The sequence below is a fragment of the Lipotes vexillifer genome, unplaced genomic scaffold, assembly GCF_000442215.2.
Source record: "Lipotes vexillifer unplaced genomic scaffold, Lipotes_vexillifer_v1.1 scaffold370, whole genome shotgun sequence".
Lineage (NCBI taxonomy): Eukaryota > Metazoa > Chordata > Mammalia > Artiodactyla > Lipotidae > Lipotes > Lipotes vexillifer.
Window position 1 is genome coordinate 1,301,428 of NW_006772699.1, and position 12,428 is coordinate 1,313,855.

Consider the following 12,428-nt stretch of genomic DNA (forward strand, 5'->3'; position numbering starts at 1 on the left):
TACGCGGGCCTCTCACGTTGCGGAGCATAGGCTCTGGATGCGCAGGCTCAGCAGCCATGGCTCATGGGCCTAGCCACTCCACGGCATGTGGGATCCTCCCAGACCGGGGCACGGACCCATGTACCCTGCATCGGCAGGGGGACTCTTAACCACTGTGCCACCAGGGAAGCCCTGGGTTCCTTTTATTTCTTTTTCTTCTCTGATTGCCATAGCTAGGACTTCCAAAGCTATGTTGAATGAAAGTGGCAAGGGTGGACATCCTTGTCTTATTCCTGATCTTAGAGGAAATGCTTTCAGCTTTTCACCATTGAGTATGATGTTAGCTGTAGGTTTGTTGTATATGGCCTTTATTATGTTGAGGTATGTTCCCTCTATTCCCTCTTTCTGGAGAGTTTTTAACATAAATGGGTGTTGAATTTTGTCAAAAGCTTTTTCTGCATCTATTGAGATGAACATATGGTTTTTATTCTTCAATTTGTTAATGTGGTGTATCACACTGATTGATTTGCTGATATTGAAAAATCCTTGCATCCCTGGGATAAATCCCACTTGATCATGGTGTATGATCCTTTTAATGTATTGTTGGATTCAGATAGCTAGCATTTTGTTGAGGGTTTTTTTCTCTCACTGTTGTGGCCTCTCCCGCTGCGGAGCACAGGCTCCAGACGCGCAGGCCCAGCGGCCATGGCTCACGGGCCCAGCCGCTCCGCAGCATGTGGGATCCTCCCAGACCGGGGCACGAACCCGCGTCCCCTGCATCGGCAGGCGGACTCCCAACAGCTGCACCACCAGGGAAGCCCTTGTTGAGGGTTTTTGCGTCTGTGTTCATCAGTGATATTGGCCTGTAATTTTCTTTTTTTGTGGTATCTTTGTCTGATTTTGGTATCAGAGTGATGGTGGCCTCACTGGATGAGTTTGGGAGCTTTCCTTCCTCTGCAATTTTTTGGAACAGTTTCAGAAGTATAGGTGTTAGCTCCTCTCTAAATGTTTGATAGAATTCGCCTCTGAAGCCATCTGGTTTTGGATTTCTGTTTGTTGGGAGTTTTTTAATCACAGTTTCAGTTTCAGTGCTTGTGATTGGTCTGTTCATGTTTTCTGTTTCTTCCTGGTTCAGTCTTGGGAGATTGTACCTTTCTAAGAATTTGTCCGTTTCTTCCAAGTTGTCCATTTTACTGGCATATAGTCGCTTGTCGTAGTGTCTTATGATCCTTTGTATTTCTGTGGTGTCAGTTGTAACCTCTTCTTTTTCATTTCTAATTTTATTGATTTGAGTGCTCTCCCTTTTTTTCTTGATGAGTCTGGCTAAAGGTTTATCAATTTCATTTGTCTTTGCAAAGAACCAGTTTTATTTTCATTGATCTTTGCTATTATTTTCTTAGTCTCTATTTCATTTATTTCTGCTCTGATCTTTATGATTTCTTTCCTTCTAGTAACTTCAGGTTATGTTTGTTCTTCTTTCTCTAGTTGCCTTAGGTGTAAGGTTAGGTTGTTTGAGATTTTTCGTATTTCCTGAGGTAAGCTTGTATTGCTATAAACTTCCCTCTTAGAACTGATTTTGCTGCATCCCATAGGTTTTGGATCATCGTGCTTTCATTTTCATTTGTCCCTTGGTATTTTTTTATTTCCTCTTCGGTTTCTTCAGTGATCCATTGGTTGTTTAGTAGCGTAGTGTTTAGTCTCCATGCATTTGTGTTTTTTGCAGTTTTTTTCTTGTAGTTGATTTCTAATCTCATAGTGTTGTGGTTGGAAAAGATGCTTGATATGATTTCAGTTTTCTTAAATTTACCAAGGCTTGCTTTGTGGCCCAGCATGTGATCAGTCCTGGAGAATATTCCATGCGCACTTGGGAAGAATGTGTATTCTGCTGCTTTTGGATGGAATGCTTTATAAATATCAATTAAGTCCATCTGGTCTAATATGTCATCTAAGACCTGTGGTTCCTTATTGATTTTCTCTCTGGATGATCCGTCCATTGATGAAAGTGGAGTGTTAAAGTCCCCCACTATTATTGTGTTACTGTCAATTTCTCCCTTAATGGCTGTTAGTATTTGCCTTATATATTGAGGTGCTCCTCTGTTGGGTAAATATATATTTGCAATTGTTATATCTTCTTCTTGGATTGATCCCTTGATCATTATGTAGTGTCCTTCTTTGTCTCTTATAACAGTCTTTATTTTAAAGTCTGTTTTGTCTGATATGAGTATTGCTACTCCAGCTTTCTTTTGATTTCCATTTGCATGGAATACCTTCTTCCATCCCCTCAATTTCAGCCTGTATGTGTCCCTAGATCCTAAGGGGGTCTCTTGTAGACAGCATATATATGGGTCTTGTTTCTGTATCCATTCAGCCAGTCTAGTCTTTTGGTTGGAGCATTTAATACATTTAAGATAATTATTGATATGTATGTTCCTATTGCCATTTTCTTAATTGTTTTGGGTTGATTTTGTAAGTCTTTCATCTTCCCTTCCTCTTTTGTTCTCTTCTCTTGTTTTTTGATGACTCTAGTATTGTGTTTGGGTTACTTTTTCCTTTTTGTTTGTGTATCTATTGTAGTTTTGGTGTTTGCTGTTCCCATGAGGTCTTGATATAGCAGACTATGTATGTACCAGGTCATTTTAAGTTGCTGGTCTCTTTCCTGCCTAGAGGAGTTCCTTTAGCATTTGTTGCAAAGCTGGTCTGGTGGTGCAGAATTCTCTTAGCTTTTGCTTATCTGTAAAGCTTTTGATTTCTTCATCCAATCTGAATGAGAGCCTTGCTGGGTAGAGTATTCTTGGTTATGCTCTTCCCTTTCATCACTTTAAATGTATCATGCCACTGCCTTCTGGTCTGCAGAGTTTCTGCTGAGAAATCAGCTGATAACCTTATGGGGGTTCCCTTGTATGTTATTTGTCATTTTTCCCATGTTGCTTTTAATATTTTTTCTTTGTCTTTCATTTTTGTCAATTTGATTACTATGTGTCTCGGCGTGTTCCTCCTTGGGTTTATCCTGCCTGGGACTCTCTACATTTCCTGGACTTGGATGACTGTTTCCTTTCCCATGTTAGGGACCTTTTGAGCTTTTCTCTCTCTCTTCTCCTTTTGGGATCCCTATAATGTGAACGTTGGTGCATTTAATGCTGTCCCAGAGGTCTCTTAGACTGTCTTCATTTCTTTACATTCTTTTTTCTTTATTCTGTTCCACAGAAGTGATTTGCACCATTCCATCTTCTAGCTCACTTATCCATTCTTCTGCCTCATTTATTCTGATATTGATTCCTTCTAGTGCATTTTTCATTTCAGTTATTGTATTGTTCATCTCTGTTTATTTGTTCTTTAGTTCTTCTAGGTCTTTGTTAAACATTTCTTGCATCGTCTAGATCCTTGCCTCCATTCTTTTTCTGAGATCCTGGATCATCTTTACTATCATTATTCTGAATTCTTTTTCTGAAAGATTGCCTATTTCTGCTTCACTCAGTTGTTCTTCTGGGGTTTTATCCTGTTCCTTCATCTGGAGGATGAAACATAATCCTCTGCTCTTTCATTTCATCTAACTTTCTGTGACTGTGGTTTTCGGTCCGCAGGCTGTAGGATTATAGTTCTTCTTGCTTCTGCTGTCTGCCCTCTAGTGGATGAGGCTATCTAAGAGGCTTTGCAAGCTTCCTGATGGGAGGGATTGGTGGTGGGTAGAGCTGGGTCTTTTCCCTCTGATGGGCAGGGCTGTGCTCAGTTAAACTTTAATCCACTTGTCTACTGATGGGTGGGGCTGTGTTCTCTCACTCTTGGTTGTTTGGTCTGAGGCAACCCAGCACTGGAGACTACAGGTTGTTTGTTGGGGCTAATAGCCTCTGGGAGGGCTCATGCCAGTAAGTACTTCCAAGAACTGCTGCTGCCGCCAGTGTCTTTGTCCCCACAGTGAGCCACAGCCACCCCCTGCCTCTGCAGGAGACCCTCCAATACTAGCAGGTATGTCTGGCCCAGTCTCTTATGGGGTCACTGCTTTTTTCCCCTGGGTCCTGGTGGACACAAGACTTTGTGTGTGCCCTCCAAGACTGGAGTTTCTATTTCCCCAGGTCCTGTGGAATTCCTGCAATCAAATCCCACTGCTTTTCAAAGCCAGCTTCTCTGAGGACTCCTCCTCCCATTGCCGGACCCCCAGGCTGGGAAGCCTGACATGGGGCTCAGAACTTTTTCTGCTGTGGGAGAGTTTCTGTGGTATAATTGTTTTCCACTTTGTGGTTTGGCCACCCGGTGGGTATGGGATTTGATTTTATTGCAGTTGTGCCCCTCCTACCATCTTGTTGTGGCTTCTCCTTTGTCTTTGGATGTAGGGTATCTTTTTTGGTAGGTTCCAGCGTTTTTCTTTCAATGGTTGTTCAGCAGTTAGTTGTGATCCCGGTGTTCTCGTAAGAAGGGCTGAGCACACGTCTTCCTACTGCACCATCTTGAGCTATTCTATTTCATTCTTCTTAATAACCATATAGATTCCACTAAATGAAGGTACCATGAATTAACTGATGGATATTTATGTTGTTGCCAATCTCTTGCATTTACAAACAGTAAAATGCCTTCATATAAAGACTAAGGCTGGTGTGACACTGGAACCAGGTGCTGGACAAGTGGGAATGATGAGGGCCAGGGACCCTAGGACCCTGGGTGGCCTCCCCACCATCTCTCTGACAGCAGGGAGGGGACAAGAAGAGGTTTTAAGCATGGGGAGGACCCGTCTCCTATTAGGTCAGGACTTTGTCTTGGTCCCATCCCCCTCTGCCCAGAAGTCACTCTGTGCTTGAGGCAGTTCTCATTGTGAGCAGGAGGATAAGAAAGGGGGCCTGGGCTTCCCTGGTGGCGCAGTGGTTGAGGGTCCGCCTGCCGATGCGGGGGACACGGGTTCGTGCCCCGGTCCGGGAGGATCCCACGTGCCGCGGAGCGGCTGGGCCCGTGAGCCATGGCCGCTGAGCCTGCGCGTCCGGAGCCTGTGCTCCGCAACGGGAGAGGCCACAGCAGTGAGAGGCCCACGGACAGGAAAAAAAAAAAAAAAAAAAAAAAAAAAGAGAGAGAGGGGGCCTGCCCTCACCTAGAGCCTCAGTATGGGAGCTTGGTGCACAATTTTTTTCACTTTAGAATTTGTTTTCAGTTACTATGTAATTAATACACATGGTTAAAAAAACACCTCAAATGCTACAGAAAGACGTAAGATATAAAATAAGACACCCCCCATGCTCTGGAATCTACAGTTAATAATTGTTAGTCTGGTGGTTTTCAGTTAAATAATTGACCTTTATTCCTTGTTCATTGTCTGCAGGCAAGATCTGTCCCCTCCCTGCCATAAAGATGAGGAGATTGTGCCACATACTTTCCCTTTCTCCTCAGCAACACCTCCTAATTTTTGTTAGTTACATCATTATTTTTTATGTAGTTTGAAACAGAGTATCACATTTACGTTCTCCTCTGTAATGATCATCAAGCTTCCTGTTATGAGTTGATTTGAAAAATTAAGAACTATTAACAGCATTTACAATACGATGGTTGAAGTAAACATTATTCCCTGTGGAAACAGGAAGTATGTTTGGTCCTGGGTCATTAAACTTTTGTTACTGGAAGCAAAATTCAAAGATCCAATAATCTTTTCCTTCCCCATAACCACCTTCACTTGTTTCTGGCCAGACTTAGCTCATTATTTCTCATACCCTGTATCTTCATTTTTGGATTCCTAGTCCAAGAGCAAGTTCTGTCAGTTCTACCTCGAAAATACATCATGAATCTGTCCTTTTTTTTCTTTCCTGTTACCACTTTGGTTCATTATCCCTCACCTGGACCACTTCCAAAGCCTCCTGTATTAGTTTGCTAGTGATGCCGTAACAATCTGCCAAACTGGGGCTAGGTTGTGGGTGAGGCTTAGCCAACAGAAATTTATTTTCTCAGAGTCCTGGAGGCCAGAAGTCTGAAATCAAAGTGCTGGCAGGCAAGGTTGGTTATTTCTGCGGCCTTTCACCTTGGTTTGCAGACGGCAGTTTTCTCACTATGTCTTCACATGGTCTTCCGTGTGTGTGTGTGTGTGTGTGTGTGTGTGTGTGTCCTATCTCATAAGGACACTGAACGTATTGGATTAGGCCTCACTCTCATGACATCATTTTAAATTAATTCCATCTTTAAAGACCCTACCTCCAAATACAGCCACATTCTGAGGTACTAGGAGTTAGAACTTTGACATATGAATTGAGGGAGAATACAGTTTGGCCTGTAACACCTTCCTTTTGAAAAACAAAAATTAGACTTCTCTGCTACGCCATCCAATGGGTCGTATTGTGCTTAGAATAAAATTAAAAACCCCTGCCTTCACTTACAAATTCTTATATGCTTTGCTTTTGCCAATCTTGCCATCTCAGCTCACACCCAATTCCCCTCCTTTCTGCTTTCGAGTAAACTTAGCTCCTGTCTCAGACCACTTGCATTTGCTATCCTCTCTGCCTAGAACCCTGTTGACTGAAGAAAAAAAAAAAGCACAACCTAAAACTAAAAGCTGAGAATTATGGGGTTTTTTGGCAGACAAAACCGAGGACTTTCAGAAGGAGAACAAATTTTGTACATTAATGCATATATGTGGAATCTAGAAAAATGGTACAGATTAACTGGTTTGCGACGCAGAAATAGAGACACAGACGTAGAGAACAAACGTATGGACACCAAGGGGGGAAAGCGGTGGGGGGGGCTGGGTGATGAATTGGGAGATTGGGATTGACATGTATACACTAATATGTATAAAATAGATATAACTAATAAGAACCTGCTTATAAAAAAATTTTTTAAAAATTTTAAATGCTGTGCTAATTGTAGCTTATTTAAAGCCTCTAGTCCTATAATTCTTTGAATTATTTGAAACTGAAACAGGAGGAAAAAATTAAAAAGGAAAACAAAAAAAACCTCTGAGGACTTAAACCTGGGATACAGCCTCTCAGATCTGAGGGACTGCTCCCAAGAGGTAAGGGGGGAGCCAGGGTATATAGGAGTTTTTGTAACAAAGACCAGGTAGTCAGAACATCGAAAGATCACTGTTACAGAAAACTAGATATCTCAAGTTAATGAAGTTAGTACTTTTCTATATATGGGAAGATGCAAGAGTCTGGGCTCATTGAAATCATTCCTTTGTTGTGCACCTTAACTGTCCAGGACAAGTATCCTGCTTTTTTTTTCCATCCTGAATCCCATCAGGGTGCACAGCTGGGGGTTGCTGCAGTGGCTTAGGGCTTGGCAGTGGGCAGCCCGTTTGTCTCCATCCTAAGTTCCCCTGGGGTTCACCGGCGGGGTGGGGGCGGGGACTGTAATGTGACGGCTTGATGGCTGCAACATCCTTTGTTTGCTGATACAGCAGGCAACATTTTTCACTCACAACCCTCCTATTCGTTACATTAAGAAACAGCTTTTTACCAATGTCCTGTAACAAACTGGGTGATATGCACCTCAGGGTGTAGGAAGACATTCTAAGTGGGGCTTAGGGCCTGGATACATGAGAAGAATCCATTTACAGATTGTGAATTTTTGTATACTCTTTCCTAAAATTTCTTTGCCCGCAAATTCAGTTATCCAGTTCTCTTTTTATATCTCGCTTTCCACAGAGAAAGGCATAACACCCCTCCCACTGCCCTGGGTCTAAACTAACAGGAACTGAACAAGGCATACTTTGTCAGGGAGGAAGAGATTTTCCCCTACCCTCTAGGTTTTTCAGGCTGCCTGGTCTAAGAATTAAATGGACATGAGACAGGTTAGCATGAGAAATCACAGAAAATTTTAGTAATATGTATACCTGGGAAAAACTCAGGAGAAATGAGGAACTCCCCAAGTGGCCCAAGGCGCCACCTTAAATACCATCTTCACCTAAAGGCAAAAGAGGGCATTGGGGGTAGTGGTTTGGGACTTCCAAGGGGTGGAAGGCAATTCACTTATAGATGGAAAAGCAAGTGTTGGGTAAATAAACGTCGGAGACAAGAGTGGACTCTGATCTCTAGGCCCTGCCAAGTTTCCCCCAGTACACCTAGCCCACATTCTTTGCAGATATCGCTGGTGATAGCTCTATTCCAGGAACAGCCCCTTTACCTAAATTCTTTAGGCCACTAAGGGCGAGGTAAAAAGAAAGACTTCCTGAGTCTTCTGTTTCATAAAAATAATCAGCCTAAAATAATCCTCACACCAAAGAGACACATTTTGAGGTGGCAGATTTTGCTTCTGTACAACTTCAAGAATTTCCCCTGAGGGTAACCCCTTTAGCACCAAGCAAAGGAAACGTACTAAAAAGATGACCCTTTTTCCTGCTTTGTTTCAAAGGCCCAAAGGTGGACATCTATCTGTCCATTGATTTGTCCATTCACCAACTCATCCTTTCCTCCATCCATCTTTCTCTCTTAGAGAAGTAAGAGAGAAGTTAATATATGACAGGGTCATATATTAACACTTGTGTTTGGAATAAAAATAAAAAGCAAAGTTCAAAAATAAAAAAAAAAATAGGTAGAAATGAAATGAAGTATTTGACTTGAGAAAGAGAACTGGCTTTGCCAATTAATCAATATGGTAAATAAACATTTTCCATAAATTGGATGAGCTAAATTCGCCACTCCATGGTTTTGATGAAAATACATTAACAGCACTTACAAAAGAAACAAGATGCCAGAAAATAGTTCATTACCACGATTTCAATTTGTTGCAAGAGCTTTCAGATGTCAACTTTAAAAAGCCTGTAGACTATAGTAAGAATTTAAAAAATTCATTCATGGGCCACAGAGCAAAAAAATTTAGAGACCACTGTTTGAAGCACTGGGGATCCAGGGAAGAGTGAACAACAGTTGACATCCCTGTCTTCTCAGAACTTACATCCCAGATTAGCTGTTTAAAATTTTAGTTCAAATGTTACCGGCTCACAGAGACCTTCCCTGACCCAAGTGACTCTACCACATTACCTTCCTGGCAATTAAAACTCATTGAGGGGTTTCCCTGGTGGCACAGTGGTTAAGAATCCACCTGCCAATGCAGAGGACACGGGTTCGAGCCCTGGGCCGGGAAGATCCCACATGCCTGGGGAGCAACTAAGCCCGTGAGCCACAACTACTGAGCCTGTGCTCTAGAGCCCACAAGCCACAACTACTGAGCCCGTGTGCCTAGAGCCCGTGCTCCACAACAAGAGAAGCCAGGACGATGAGAAACCCGCACACTGCAATTAAGACCCAACACAGCCAAAAATTAAAAAAAAAAAACAAAACCTCAAGATTGTTATTTACTTTCTTTTTTTTTTTAAATTTATTTATTTATGGCTGAGTTGGGTCTTTGTTGCTGCACGCGGGCTTTCTCTAGTTGCAGTGAGCAGGGGCCACTCTTCGTTGCAGTGCCCAGGCTTCTCACTGCAGTGACTTCTCTTGTTGCAGAGCACAGGCTCTAGGTGCGCGGGCTCAGTAGTTGGGGCTCTTGGGCTCTAGAGTGCAGGCTCAGTAGTTGTGGCGCATGAGCTTAGTTGCTCCGCGGCATGTGGGATCTTCCCAGCCGAGGGCTCGAACCTGTGTCCCCTCCATTGGTAGGCGGATTCTTTTTCTTTTTCTTTTTTTTTTGCGGTACGCGGGCCTCTCACTGTTGTGGCCTCTCCCGTTGCTGAGCACAGGCTCCGGACGCGCAGGCTCAGCGGCCACTGCTCACGGGCCCAGCGGCTCCGCGGCATATGGGATCTTCCCGGACCGGGGCACGAACCCGTGTCCCCTGCATCGGCAGGCGGACTCTCAACCACTGCGCCACCAGGGAAGCATGGTAGGCAGATTCTTAACTGTTATTTACTTTCTCGTATGGTATATCTATTCCCTCTAAAATGTAACTTCCATGAAAGTGAGGACCTTGTCGGACTTGTTTCCAGCTGTGTTCCAGCGCCTGGCATAGTGCTGGCATATTAATGTGCATAATAAATGCTGTTGAATAAATTAATGGATTTTGTTAGTTCTGTACCCATTTCACGGAGGGGTTAAATGAAGCCCTTGAGAGACAAAGGCTTTAGGTAAGTGCCTCTGTCCAAGTCAGTCGAGCACAGAGCAGCTCTGGTCCGATTCCCCTCAAATCCTTTGCCCTCGTCCCAACATCAGAATCTAAAGGCTGCAACCCCCCGCCCCCGCAATCCTGGCAGAAAATTCCCGCGGGTTCTCCCCGCAGTGTCTCCTGGATTTCACCAGGGGGCAGCAGAGGCGACACCCACGAGACGGCTGGGCGGGGCCGGGCAGGGCAGAGGGAGAGGGGTTCCGCTTCCGGCGGGGCTTGCCGCTTCCGCTTCCGGCGGCTTGGTGGGTAAGGCGCTGACGAGAGGATGGACGGCTTGGTTGCTCATTGCTCCGCGCGGCTGCTGCAGCAGGTGGGACCGCGTGGGTCCGGTGGGAAGGTTTGGAAGGGAGGCGCCAGGGCCGGCTCCCGACCGGGCAGCGATAAAGCGACGGCAGCGAGGCGGGAACCGGCCTGCGCTGCCTCGGAAGCTAATGCCCTCCCAGAAACGCTCTCCCAGAGGTGGGAGAGGAAGAACCCGTGGTTTCCAGGCCCGGGTGACGGTGACGTTCAGCGAGGTGGAGGGTCCCCCTCTCTCTGACTTCCCCAAGCCAGCGTGTCCTGGGGGTGGGGTGCTGGAGCCTGGCGTGTTGAGTACAGCCTCGAGCAGTGCTCGTCTTTTCCCGAGCACGCGCGCGCTCTCGGTGGAAGCGCGGGACCAGGCAGAGGGGCCCTGGGTCCTGTTTGCAGCTCAGCCACCGTTCTCGCCGTGCTGCTGAGCAAGAGGAATCCTGAAAAGCCCGTGGAGTCGTTCATTATCAAGCAGGAGTTTGCTCTCTTGCCCTCAGTATTCGTGGGGGGGAAGAACTGTCATACTTTGTCAAAAAGTGACAGTTCCCTTACCCTCTAGGCCCAGGTAGGGAGGGGTGGGAGGGGTGATGGGAATGTAGGTTACGCAGTGTCATCTCATCACGAGAACTGCTTTATGCTAAATGCCTCACAACAGTACAAGTTGGTCAGGTAGGTTGGCACGTTCTTTACCGCTCTCCTCGCATGGTCTTTGTCCGTGTGGGGCTGTAAGTACCCTCTCGCTGGGTTGTGATAAGAATAATAGAGATAATTTCTGAAAAGTGTTAGCTCAGTGCCTGGAACATAATGTATGCTCATTTATGGCAATGTTTTCGGCTGTAGTTATGTCCAGGTAGACAATCTGACAGTTAAAGTGAGGGCGTGTCTCCCTTAGTAATGCAGTTAGGTTGGAAGCTTGATTTTCTTTTGACTGGGCCTGTCTTTACTTGGAGGAGAGCATCTAGGCTAGGACCTACGACCCTGTAAACAAAGAGAGGAAAAAATGGGAAAATCCTTGTGTCTCAGAAAAGGCGGAAGGGGTGGCACTTGAGCCAAAAAAGAAACAAGCGATCTGAAGCGTATCCCCTTGCATGCTTAACACTCCTGTTTCTCCCCACCAACACACATGCTTCGTTTTTTCTTAGCAAGGATAATATCCTAATGTCATCAGAAACCTCAAGGAAGAAAAATCACAGCTTATCCAAAGGAAACTCCTTCATTCCCATCACCTCTGCCACACCCAGGTGGAGAGGAGGGGAAAGGAGGAAGTAAGCCTGTGGTACAATTTATCACGTCGTGGGAATCATCAGTTATGACGGACCGAACAAAGTGGCTTTTCTTTCCTAGGAGAAAGAGATTACGGTTCTGACTGCTGAAATTGATCGGTTGAGAAACTGCAGCTGTTCAGAAGCTTCTTCAAATTTGGAACAGTTGCGGGAAGAAAATTTAAAATTAAAGTATCGGCTGAATATCCTTCAAAAGGTGAGTACTCTAGGGCTTCCCTGGTGGCGCAGTGGTTGAGAGTCCGCCTGCCGATGCAGGGGATGCGGGTTCGTGCCCCGGTCCGGGAGGATCCCGCGTGCCGCGGAGCGGCTGGGCCCGTGAGCCGTGGCCGCTGAGCCTGCGCGTCCGGAGCCTGTGCTCCACAATGGGAGAGGCCGCAGCAGTGAGAGGCCCGCGTACCGCAAAATAAATTAAAAAAAAAAAGGTGAGTACTCTAGGTTCTAGTTTCATTCTACAATTTAAATTATTGTGTCTTTTTTTTTTAAATCCATGTTATTGAAGATTCTGAAAGCATGCCCTGAGGAATTTGGGAAAAGGAGTGAAGAAACCCTGTCCTTTCTCCCTGCATGAGACAAGTTAGGACTCAGTTTTTGGTGCAGATAATGGAGCAATTGCTCTTGTCCTTCTAGGGCCCTTTGAAATGTTTCATCATACTAAGTGTTTGGCCAGCCTAATTTTACATAATTGCTTCTATCAAATGGAAATATTTTTAAATACACCCACAGCCCTTCTCTGCTTTAAGTTGGTTATTGTACAGTTTTACTTTCGTATTTTACAACGTCATATATATATATATATATATATATATATATATATAT

At 44.8% G+C, this 12,428-nt stretch overlaps 1 protein-coding gene across 1 annotated transcript in view; it reads left to right on the forward strand.

Moving 5' to 3' along the window:
• Positions 1 to 10,265: 10,265 nt before the first annotated feature.
• Positions 10,266 to 12,428, forward strand: part of RARS1 (arginyl-tRNA synthetase 1) — a 23,611-nt gene continuing 21,448 nt past the window's right edge. Inside the window, exons 1-2 of the mRNA XM_007447822.1 lie at positions 10,266 to 10,351; positions 11,674 to 11,808. Coding sequence (XP_007447884.1) covers positions 10,307 to 10,351; positions 11,674 to 11,808 — 180 coding nt within the window. The 5' untranslated portion in view covers positions 10,266 to 10,306. The remainder of the gene's footprint in view (positions 10,352 to 11,673; positions 11,809 to 12,428) is intronic.